The following is a 12,670-nucleotide window of genomic DNA, read 5'->3' as shown; positions in this document are numbered from 1 at the left end:
TATGGTTCTTTTTGGATATGGTTTGTTTGGTTTCTGTCTCATTTATAGCCACCTCCACTTTGAGAACTATTAGGGGTAAATTAACAAAGTAGACTCGGAATGGAAAAGTTCCATGGATGTTAAAGGTTCTTCGTGGAACTATTGATGACCTTTATTTTTATGACGTCAAAAACTTTCACACGCCCAAAACATCCTGAATGGAAGGAAACACTGTCCAAAACTTGCCACAAAGAGCATTAAATTCTCCTACTTAAAGCTGGAATACACTACATGACTTTGCCCAGATTTGCAGTCTGGATGAAATGATGCCAGTTGGGTGAACTTGATTTCACCAAGTACAACATGTTCCTGGATCAACATTCCAATCAACCAATCAGATTTGAGGCACAAGTTTACAGTTTGTCAAGTTTAGGTTTACAACCAGGCTTAGGTGCTTCTATCAGTGTTATTCACCTATCATTTCCCTCTGATTTTAGGGATAACTTATGGGTAGGGTTAAGTTTAGGGGTAGGGATATGGTTAGGACTATGTTTTTTCCTTCATGTTCCTAAATCTGTTGATCCAGAAACATGTCTTGCTTGCAAAATCACGGTGACCTAGTGTGTGATGGGCTTTTTTTTTTTCGTTTCAGACCATCAGTGTGTGCCAATTTGCCTACTATGCCTTAAAAGTACTGTTTTTGAGAAGAAAAAGTACATACTTTTGAGTGTGTAGCAGAAGAGTGTGATTTTTGGGACATACTACTTCGTCATAATTTCGTCTTTAACTGACGCTCTGTCCGCTTAGTTACGTGCAACCTGTCACCGTTTAAACTGCCCTGTCAGTCATCTTGTCACAGTTAAAATCCTCCACATTCAATTAAATTTAATTTCCTACCGTTTCGGAGAGAAATGTAGTCGCACGTTGATCTGCCAGTCATGGGTCTTTCATGCAGAGAACTCTCCTTATGTTTACATAATGATGCATTTAAAAGTTAATGACCAAACGCATCGTTATAAAAGTTCACAATGCTGTTGCAGATGACATATAATGTGGATAAATATCTTTTCGTCAGGTTAGATAGGCTACTAATTATCAGTCACTCAAACCCCTTTATCTTAACCGCTCTGCTTAACCGTCGGTCTCGCACATCCGCCATGTTTGTAGTTTTTTAACACGACTCTTTTCACATACTGTGATGACGCGTTTTAACGGTCATCAATATCGTAAATCCTGCAAAGTTTTTTATATTTTCATTTTTAAAAATTTGTATGTACATTTATAACACTATACTTAGGCTAGTATTATATTACCGTTGCATCAAATTACAAAAAAACTAGTTAATGCTGCTGTGAGGGTGTTTCTATGGAAGTGACGGTAAAAATGACATCTTTCTCTCTTCTGACTGCCGTTATCAATCGCTCTCTATTTTTTTCCCCTCTTTTTGAAAGTTATGAAAACACTATTGTGGAGTTTTCTCTTTTGCTATTTGTGCAAATGGAAACACAAAAAATATATTTAACAAAGTCACCGCTATAAAAGTTTACCCAACTATGACGACTTCTGCTTATTAGAAACCCTTAAATGTGAAAAGGGTCTATTCATGTTTGTAGTTCTAATCGAAGCCTCGTCCACAGCACAATGGGTTGTGGGCAATATTAGCCGTTGGAGTGCTCACGAATCTGCACTTTGGATTCTAACTGGAAAAAGTAGACCATCCGGGTATCTTTGGAATACTCATTTCAACATATTTGGGACACATTCTAATTTCAAATACTACGGATAATATGGGAATATTTTACAGTCTATGATTGGGACGCAGCATATGATTATCAAGCATGTTTGATACTTTGAGCCGATTTTAGAACACATTACAGTTTTCATTTGTCATGTGTCTCCTAGCAAAGCATGCCATGTTTCTGCATTAATTTATGTTCTTATGATTTAAAAGTCTGGTAGTGTGCGATCCTCAGTCGTTTAGTGTATAATGCCCAGTTTTTTCTATAACCATTTTCAAAGTCAGCAAGTGTGTGATGCCTATTGTTTTAAAATCTATTCATAGTGTATTCCAGCCTTTACATTCAGACTATTCAGTCCATTTGGCACACTGAGGAATCTCATTTACATGCGTCCGTGATCTTTCCAGGAACCTCTCAGTTTGACCACTAAACTGTAACCCAGCAAAGCCTGCGTAACGAGGCGACGCAAAGTAACAGGGTATTGCATAACCTAGTGACGCTCATTCTCTTTCTTCTCTCCTCTCTCCTTTAGCAGGGTTAGTCTTAATCCTTAGTGACCTTGTTCCATGGAGCCAGAGAATAGAAGGGTTATTAAGCTGTCACTCTGATCAGCTAATTGAATGCTTGAGGAATGATGAAGTGTAACATTTGTGATGCCAAACTACAGAAAAGTATACCTAAAAATGTACTATTGTTAGAGATTGATTATTATATTTACTATTATACAACAACAGTTCCAGTACTCAAATCTGACTGGCTGAGCGGCGTTCCAAGAATATTGATATGTAATAGCTATACTGGGATGTTTAACTGTTCGTATAAGTCTGTTTCTCTGCTGTTTCCGACCACAGTATGTGAGCGGTGCTGAGTGAAAGCCAAGAAAAGATTGATTTTTGTCTGAAATGTAAATTACTTTGTATCAATTACTTGTTTATACAACTGCTGAATAAGAGCAATATCTCACTCACAATCTTGCTGAATATCAGCTGTGATTATTTATTTATGACACAAGGCTGCAGCCCTGCAGATATTCAGCACTCCTGCTCATGTGATATTGCTTAAAGCTGCAGTCCGTAAGTTTTCCCTCTTTGTCGCCATCTCTGTTTGAAACCTGTAATTGCAGTTATCATCTTTACGTGGGTTGTGCATTGGCACGGCTCCTCAGCACGGATGAATCTAATGTTTGCTGTCAGTCACCACACCGGTGTGGATACTGTACTTCGGAATCACAGATTCTGCGACTTGGAAGTATGACCAAAATAAGAATTTTCACCGGAAAATGTCTGAACAAGTAAGTGACATGTCTGCCACTTTTGTTCTGAAAAACTGAGGAAAAAAGCATTACAATCGCGCTTCCAATGGTGATTAAATCTAACGATCGCTTAGCTCAGATCATGTCAAACTGTGCAAATTATTATTATTGTTATACTTTGTTCTCAAATTGTTAATGTTAACAACATCAGCATTGCGTGACTATGTGTATTTAGTAGGGCTGGGTATTGACACAATTTTCACGCTTCGATTCGATTTCTATTCACATGCTTGCGATTCGATTCGATTCGATTCGATATCGATTATTTGTGGATGTAGTATATCAGTTACAGTACATGGCAAATTTTCTAGAGGAAAAAAATCTCTCAACTAATGCTGTAAACTACCCATGGGAGTCAGTTGGTACTACATTACTATAATACTGAAGGTTAAAATTAACTTATTTATATACAAACACTTAAATTACACTCAATGAATTTTTTTTCTAATAAATAAAGTTTAGAATTATATAATCATATTTCTACTCCAATGCAGGTTTTTTTTAAATAGCCTATAAACATTTAAATTGTGGCTGTCATAACTGATTTATTCAAACAAGCATTAAATATTGAAGAACATTATAATGAATATGTAACGGTGCTTATCTGTATTTATCAGAATGCTGCTCTCTAGAGTTCACTTTTCTAGCTGACTAATGAGTTTATGGTCACTGAATATGGTTTTCTGAGGTAAATGTGACGTTACGTGACATTGTTTACAAGCTGTTTTATTGACGTCTTTCCGAGGTTGAAACACTGATTGAGCTATTCCATGAGACATGATACGGATTTCGGTAAGTTGTACTGTATATTTTAACATACCTTCAGATGTTCATTCATGTTTATTTCGCGCTGTAACTGGTATTAAAGCAGAGGATAGGATGTTCACATGCGCTCCGTGCTGCCGCTTCTCTTTAACTGAGGCGCTAAAGCGATCTGTCACGCCACATTTAACAGCGCCAAAATGGTATTTATTTTTTGAATCTCATAATAAGATGTATGTCATTTGAATGAGACTTTGCTTCATATCAAAAGTAACAAAGCACAAAGATTATTGCGATTTATTGGATGAGAGGCACGCTACATGTTCTGTTCATTCATCAGCTGAAAACAGACTAGACTAATCGATTCTTCGGATTTAAGAATCGATATCGGTTCATAAAAATGAGAATCGATTAAAATCGAGAATTCGATATTTTTTACCCAGCCCTAGTATTTAGTGTGTATTAGCGTTACCTGTAGATTTCAGTTTCTGTAGCCACTCCGACGTCTTTTCCTTTTGACTACGGGTGAATCTCCAGTTGTCACTCATGATTGGACCTTTCTGGATTACAATCTGCCATCAAAATGATAAATTTAATTATTGCAGCTGCTGTGAGAAAAGGCTATAAATGATCCGCTATCCTCACATGTGATTTAGCCTACCAGCTGGGACTCCTTCTTTATGTAAACAGACGTGACGTAATGACGCAAAGACGAACGGCGGCATGCTCGAATTTCCCGCGGAAACCCACCAGTACTACCCTGAATTAGAAAACATTATTACAAGCTTACTGTTGTGAATCGGGCTAAGCTAAGGAGATTATAAGGAGAAAATTAATTTTGAATAATTTTTAACAAAAAAATAAAATAAAATATACGGACTGCAGCTTTAAATAAATGTACAGTTTTAACAGTGTATTTATGTCATAGTTCTTAAAAATAAATGTTCCACAAGGGTGTTTTCACAACAATGCTATAAAAAAGAACCGTTTTGGGTGTAAAAAAATTTTTTTAATAATCTTTTTCTACTATAAAGGACCTTTTGTGCAATGGAAAATTTCCATGGATGTTAAAGCTTCTTCGTGGAACCATTAATGACCTTTATTTTTATGACGTCAAAAACTTTCACACGCCCAAAACATCCTGAATGGAAGGAAACACTGTCCAAAACTTGCCACCAAACTAGTCTTGTTGCTGGGTTGAGTACAGGAGCTGCTAGCTTCTACTTTTAGTGTAGTAGCGCCGACTGTTGGTTTTTTAACGTAAATGACAAGTTGGTGTTATATAAGCACGCACCATTAATATAAACGCGTCACCCCAAGCAATGGCAGAATAACTCTTAATCACCAGTAAATACGTCTGTGATCATTTTGAACGCTACGGTGTTTCCCATGATGCATTTAATAAGCATATATCATTAGCCAACAAAGTTGTCAGTCAAATGGCCATATGACTTCCGTGTATCTGTCACTGAACACTTGCTTTCCATTTGGAGGTGATCCAAATCGGCTCTGCATAGCTTATGCAGTTATGTTTTATGAGGTAAGGTTAAATTAAAACTCAGCGATCACAAAACGCCTGCCACCTTCAGTCGCTCCCATCCTAATGACGTCACCCAATCACTTCCCGTCACAGCAGAAGTACGGAAGTGAGCTGGACTGGCCGAAAACTTTCCCGTAAGAGTCGTTTTTAAGTCGTTTTTATTCGTTGAGCGTGCAATCGCTAAGTATGGCGTATCCTGGATATAACAATGTAAGTATCACTTATTTTTTTTATGCTGAATTCAGTTTGTAGAATGTGAGAATAATTTGATAATTAGCTTAAGAGACGCCAGATTGGTTGAGAAATGTGTACAGTATGTGTTGTTACGCCCTAAATTGTTACATCAAATAAATTACATAGAATTTAATAATTACATTTGCTCTGATATGAATTGGGCATAAACTATAACGATTGAAACCGCGGCACGTTAGTATCAGAAATTAACTTTTTAAGTAACGTTACAAGGCAATATTTGCCCAGCCTACAATTGGTTTTCAAGGGCATTTTCAACATTACAATCATAAGCATTTTGGTTTTGTTTTGTTTTATAGTGAAACAAAGAAACAATGCTAAAGCAAATTATCTTAAGATTTAAAATTGTGGAAGAAACATTTTTTGTTTGTTTTTTTGTAACCAGAAAAAAATGTCTTATATATTTTTTCCCCCTATTTGTCAAATAATTTGTCTTGTTTTAAATATAAACTTTCACTTTTCACTTTCGCTTTTCACTTCTAGTAAATGTTATTTTCAGGATGTGTAGATTTTTTCTTTTTTTTCTTTCTTTTTTCAGCTGCATGTCACAGCACGTCGTCCATCTATGTCAAAAACAAGTTAAATTGATCAAGTGAAATAAATTCTGGTTTTACCTACACTGTCAGAAAAAAAGTGCAACTTCTACAACAGATTGAGATTGGGACAGTACCTTTAAAGGGACAACTTTGCACTTTATCTACCCCTAAAGGTGCATATTAGTAATTTTATAGTAGTAATTTAAGGTAATACTAGGAAACTTGAAAATATGTGGGGGGAAAAGATGTCTGGGAAAAGCTGTAGCCTTAACATTTTTCCCGAGAGTGTATAAATCCAAATATCTTTTAGTCACTTTCATTGACATTTCCTGCTCCAAGTCATGCCTGTCTGATTTAGCATGAACAGTTTAAAGTGGGGGGAAAAAGAATGGATATAAACATATAACATGGTTTTCACCACAGAAACCACATGTATAGCCTCGTGTATATGAACAGGCTGTAGGCTGGAGTTTATTTAGGCCAAATAGTGATTGAACCAGGTGGGATGTGTCAGACTGAATGTTATCAGTTTAATTGGACAATTGTGTGTTTTGGAACAAATCCAAGTGGAGTAATACATGATGTTCATAGTATTCATTCAGCAATTGGTTGGTTGATACATTCAGTGTTGTTTGAACAGACACTAAAGATTGATTTTGATTGCACTTTTGATTCTAGCTGTTGGCTAATCGGGGATGTTGTAACCACTTGAACGTTGTTGTAATACGTCTTAAAAGGAGTAATGCACCGAAATTTCCATCTGAAAATGATTTCTCATTTTGAATCAATCTTTATTTCGATGAACTGAGATATTTTAGTCTATACTGTTTTCAGTTGAAACAGTACAACTTACTAAAATCCGCATCATGTCTCATGTAATCGCTCAATTGTTGTTTCGAGATGTCAATAAAACAGCTTGTAACGTATCATTACATTTACCTCAGGAAAGCCATTCAATGTCCACAGCTCGTTAGTCACCTTAAAAAAGCAACATATTACATATTCATTGTATTTTTTACTTAAACTGTCGTCTTCATTATTTAATGTGTTTGACTAAATCTGTCACAAAAGCAAGTTTTTAATGCAGCCACCATTTAAATGTTAATATTTCAACAACGAATTGGAGTAGAAACATAATTATATCATTAAAAGGCTGATATAAAAACTGCCCTGTGTGCAGTTTAAATGTTTGTATACAGCTCGTATAATTTGATTAATTAATTGATTATTAAATAAACTTTGTTTTTGTTTTCGGTTTTCAGCTAAATGAAAACTTTTAATTTCAATTTCGGTTTTTCGGTGCATCATCCATCACGTCCATCGCGTCCATCCATCCGTCACATGCATCCATCCATCCATCCATCACGTGCACCGATCCATCCATCCATCCATCCATCCATCGCGTCCATCCATCTGTCACATCCATCCATCACATGCATCCATCCATCCATCACGTGCATCCATTCATCCATCCATCCATCCATCACGTCCATCCATCCATCCATCGCATGCACCGATCCATCCATTTATCGCTCTATCACGTGCATCTATCCATCCATCGCGTCCATCCATCCAACCATCAATCCACCCGTCACATGCATCCATCGCTTGCATCCATCCATCCATCACGTGTATCCATCCATCCATCCATCCATCCATCCGTCACATGCATCCATCCATCCATCCATATATCCATCCGTCATATGCATCCATCATCCATCCATCCATCTATCCATCCATCACATGCATCCATCATCCATCTGTCACATGCATCCATCCATTTATCTCTCCATCACATGCATCCATCCATCCATCGCGCGCATCCATCCATCCATCCGTCAAATGCATCCATCCATCCATCCATCCATCCGTCACATGCATCCACCATCCATCTGTCACATGCATCCATCCATCCATCCGTCACATGCATCCATCCATCCATCGCGTGTATCCATCCATCCATCGCGTGCATCTATCCATCAACCATCCATCCTTCACATGCATCCATCCATCCATCCATCCATCCATCCATCACATGCATCCATCATCCATTTGTCACATGCATCCATCCATTTATCTCTCCATCACATGCATCCATCCATCCATCCATCCATCGCGTGCATCCATCTACCCATCTTGTGCGTCCATCCATCTGTCTGTCACATGCATCATCCATCCATCACATGCATCCATTGCCCATCTATCCAGCGTGCGCATCCATTTATCCGTCACATCCATCTGTCCGTCACATGCTTCATCCATCTCGTGCATCCATCCATCCATCCATCCATCCAAGTAGGCTTCTTAAAAGTGTCACTCTTTTACTTGCAGTTTGGTGGCCCAATGCCAGGAGTTCCTGCTCAAGGCATGGCAATGCCAGGGATGCCTGCTGCAGGTGGTTACCCAGCACAACAACCATATGGGGCGTACCAGGGGACTTTTCCTGCTTCTGCTGCCCAGGACCCAATGTGGGGCTATTTCACAGCAATTGCTGGTCAGGTGAGGGCTGCTGGGTATTTGTGGCTATAATGTATTTTCTGTCCCATCATGTTGTTCATGTAGTAACATAAATGTTATGTCAGGATGGTGAAGTTGATGCTGAAGAGCTTCAAAGGTGCCTCACCCAGACTGGAATCAGTGGCTCCTACAATCGTGAGTACAGAGATTGTAGAAGAGTTTTTAGTTTCAAATGCTTGGACTAGCAAAGCATAATATAGAGTGAGTGGATCATGCTCACTGCTTTCTTTCTTTTCTTTCTGTTTGCAGCATTCAGTTTGGATACCTGCAGGATTATGATTGCCATGTTGGATGTATCCTTCACAGAAACATAAAACAGCTCTGTCCTTATCTCTCCAACTTGAGTCAAACGTTTGCTTCATGCTAGTCTCAGTAACCCAACAGATCCCTTGATGTGGTTTAGTTTCTTTAAGCATATGTGCGCAGAGAGATTACACCGGAAAGATGGGATTCAATGAGTTTAAAGAACTGTTTGCTGTGCTAAACGGCTGGAAGCAGAACTTCATAATGGTGGACAGGGACTGCAGTGGAACGGTGGAACCTCATGAGATGTCCCAGTGCCTTGCTAACATGGGTGAGTGTGACCTTTCATAGAAGTATAAACCAAGTCTATTTTTATTGACTGAGATCAAAATGTACCCAGTTCTCAGGGCAAAATATCTCTCAAAGAGTAAATAATAGGTCACAGATTTGGAGCTTTAAGATACAATCAAACTGAAAACTACAGTGTACATGTTTCTGTAAGGGAAAGATTGCATCTCTTAGCCAATGGCCTTAGTTGCACTAAGACTGTGATGTAACCAAAATTTTGATTGCACAGGTTACCGAATCAGCCCTCAGGCACTGAACGCCATCATCAAACGCTACAGCAGGTCTGGAAAGATCTACTTTGATGACTATGTGGCGTGTTGTGTGAAGCTAAGGGCACTTACAGGTGAGACTTTTTGTAAAATTTAGAAATGCAAATCTATACAAAACTTGATTATTATAACTACTACACTGATTACAGTTACACTAAGTAATCTGTTAATTGTATTTCTGATCAAACACCGTATTACTTATTTATTTTTCTGTAGACAACTTTAGGAGGAGAGATACAATGCAGCAGGGAATGGTGAACTTCCAGTATGATGATGTAAGTGATGACAAAATTTTCCCATTTAGTGCCTATATTTTCTGCCTTACTTCCACTTATTTTTTAAAATCTGAGATGATTTTTACTGACAGCTGGTTTACACTGATTAATTGTGGAAGTAAAATGGGTTACTTCATTGAAAGCATATAGGAACCTGTTGTAACATCTTCAATTTCCTCTTGCAGTTCATCTTGTGTACTATGTCGCTCTGAAGAGGGTTACTGACAAGTACAGTATACACTCCAGGAAGAGCACTGAATGACTGAAAGTTCAGAAAAATTTATTTGCTGATTTGCCAGTATATGTTATATGTGAACATAGGAGTAAACCATATATTGCTCAAAATAGCTATCAATGTTTGTGCCAAAGCAGACCTCAATTGTTTTTAAATGATCTTTTTCATATTCATTCTTTATAAAATCTGTGTATTAAGTTAAAATATAACCACACTTACCATATATTTTAACAATAAAACATGGTACATCTTAAAGAGTTGTGTTCTGGCTTTATTTAGCAGCAAGGACAGTAAGAATGTGCTGTCGTGGTTCATGTAGGTAGTAAAAATCAGTGTTGTGGGTAACGCATTACAAGTATGTAATCAGATTACTTTTTTCAAGTAACTAGTAAAGTAACGCTAAAGTAACGATGTGCGCTGTGTAAACATGATGGTTATTGTAGTTCTACACTACATGTGAGCATGCATTTACTCATACTTGCACAAAAACAGACTTGGTATTCCTCAAAATGAATAAAAACAGTGAAATGCGAACTCAGAATATTACGCAAACCTGCAATAATTAAATATGTTAAAATGAAATATAATTAAAAATAACACAAATATACTTTATGTATTTAATCTAACTTTATATTAACTAATATCTTTGATGCTGACCTTCGATTATCCAATTCAACCATATGAATGAGCAAAAATGACTTTAAGTCCAGAATGGCAGCAAAGCTGAAAGGTTTGTTCGAGCTGCGCCCTCTGCTGTACAGGCGTGAATTTGCATTTCCATCAGCCTGAGGCTTATTCATTTCATTTGTGGTGTGAAAGGGCCTTTACATTTGCCAAAAAAATTAGCTTTTAAATATATATATATATATATAACAAGAAAGCAAACCCAGCCCCGAAAAAATATAGCAAAAGTAACGTTTCCATAAAAATGAACTAAGTAACACAATTACAGTTTTTAAGGAGTAACACAATATGGTAAAGCATTACCTTCTTTAAACTTTCCCCAACACTGGTAAAAATCATGGCATCTAGAGCAAGGAGAAATTGCATAAACAAAGCAAGGAGACTCCTTTCGGTCTCTTTTTTTTACACATTAGGTTTTGAATTAATTTTTTTTTTTTAAATGTATAACTGAGTGTGTTTTTAAATGATTCTTGTTACAAATTGTACAAATATGCACAAGCAATCCATCTCATTTTTCAGGTAAGAGTGGGTGCTCAAAGTTCAATGCAAAGGGAGATATTTTCCTTTAAAAAATGTTTAAAGACTACAACAAACGGCTGGTAGGGACTACAACGAGCTTCTTCCCGGGTTAGTGACATCACTAACCCCAAAATGTACATAAACTCCACCCCCGAGAACATAACAAAGGGGTGAGGCCATGTTATTGCAATACAGTATGTAACACAAATGCAATAGCATGTCATAAAAGCAAAATGACAGCTTAAGTTATAACCGTAATTAAACTAAACTATACTTGTTCTACCTTAATGCAGCATATATTCTCTGGCTCTGTAGGCATTTTATAAGCGATTTATAGATTATCATGACTGAATATGCTAATCAATGACTTTAAGGCCCGGTTTCAGAGACAGGGCTTAGCCTGAGCCAGGATTAGGCCTTAGTTCAATTAGGACATTTAAGTAGCTTTTATAAATTTTCACTAGAAAAAACATTACTGGTGAGCATCTTGAAACAAAACAATGGCTATGACATATTTTAAGATATGTCAGTACAAGTTAAAACAGCCCAAACATGCATTTTAGTCTGTGACTAGCTTAGGCGCCGCGGGGCAGCCGAGCTCGGGCCGATTACTACATGCTATCTGGGTTAAACCTGGTCTTTGAAACCAGGGGTAAAATAGTTAACTCCACATCAACTACATAAATTCATCAACCAACCATTCACTGTCACTTCTTCTTGAGTCTCTCCATCATTGTCCGACTCCGGTTTGAACATAAAAGGCTGAACAGTTTCTGACATTTTCAGTTAGTCTGCATCAGGTAATCGGAGCTGCTAACATGAGCTTGTGAAACTCCGCCCTCTTCTTGGGAGCAGCAGCTCATTTGCATTTAAAGGGACACAAAATGGAGCGTTTTTGCTCACCCTCAAAAAGTGACGAATTTAACATGCTATAAAAAATTATCTGTGGGGTACTTTGAGCTAAAACTTCACATACACATTCTGGGGACATCAGAGACTTATATTACATCTTATAAAAGTGGCATTATAGGTCCCCTTTAACTAGTTTTTTTTTTTTTTTGTAATTTGATGCAAAGGTAATATAATACAATGTATAATGTTATAAATATACATACATTTAAAAAATAAATTATATATATATATATATATGTGTGTATATATATATATATATATATATAAAAAAAATTTCATCATTCTGTGAAAAGGGTCTACTTGGAACCAAACGCTGCCAGCTTTTTTCTTTTCTTTACCTTGTCAACTTTTTCTTGTCAAAAAAAGATGCCAAGTGTGAACACGCCCTTACTTCCATGTTGAAAAATCAGGTAGATAGAAAAAAATGTTAGTTTCTGTTTTTAGAAAAATCCATTTAAGAATGAAAGGTATATTCAATGTGGAAAATATAATGGTTCAATATATAAAAAATCATAAAAAAAAAAAAAAAACACTGAATAAAGAAAAAA

General features: G+C 37.0%; 1 protein-coding gene across 1 annotated transcript; it reads left to right on the top strand.

Moving 5' to 3' along the window:
• Window positions 1–5,275: 5,275 nt before the first annotated feature.
• On the top strand, window positions 5,276–10,262 carry gca (grancalcin). Its single transcript, XM_051897886.1, has 8 exons — window positions 5,276–5,542; window positions 8,452–8,619; window positions 8,703–8,772; window positions 8,887–8,930; window positions 9,064–9,211; window positions 9,458–9,571; window positions 9,714–9,772; window positions 9,958–10,262. Exons 1-8 carry the CDS (start codon window positions 5,519–5,521, stop codon window positions 9,982–9,984), a joined length of 654 nt encoding a protein of 217 aa, XP_051753846.1. The 5' UTR covers window positions 5,276–5,518; the 3' UTR covers window positions 9,985–10,262.
• Window positions 10,263–12,670: the final 2,408 nt, after the last annotated feature.

Source organism: Ctenopharyngodon idella, chromosome 6, assembly GCF_019924925.1.
Source record: "Ctenopharyngodon idella isolate HZGC_01 chromosome 6, HZGC01, whole genome shotgun sequence".
Lineage (NCBI taxonomy): Eukaryota > Metazoa > Chordata > Actinopteri > Cypriniformes > Xenocyprididae > Ctenopharyngodon > Ctenopharyngodon idella.
The sequence above is the reverse complement of the archived record's forward strand: the minus strand, read 5'-3'. Positions and strand labels throughout refer to the sequence as shown.

Excerpts from the sequence above, each read along its gene's own strand:
- gca (XM_051897886.1), top strand. The coding sequence starts at position 5,519 with ATGGCGTATCCTGGATATAACAAT. Across the intron at positions 8,620-8,702 it reads TCACAGCAATTGCTGGTCAG|GATGGTGAAGTTGATGCTGA; the intron begins GTGAGGGCTGCT and ends ATGTTATGTCAG. Across the intron at positions 9,773-9,957 it reads TGAACTTCCAGTATGATGAT|TTCATCTTGTGTACTATGTC; the intron begins GTAAGTGATGAC and ends TTCCTCTTGCAG.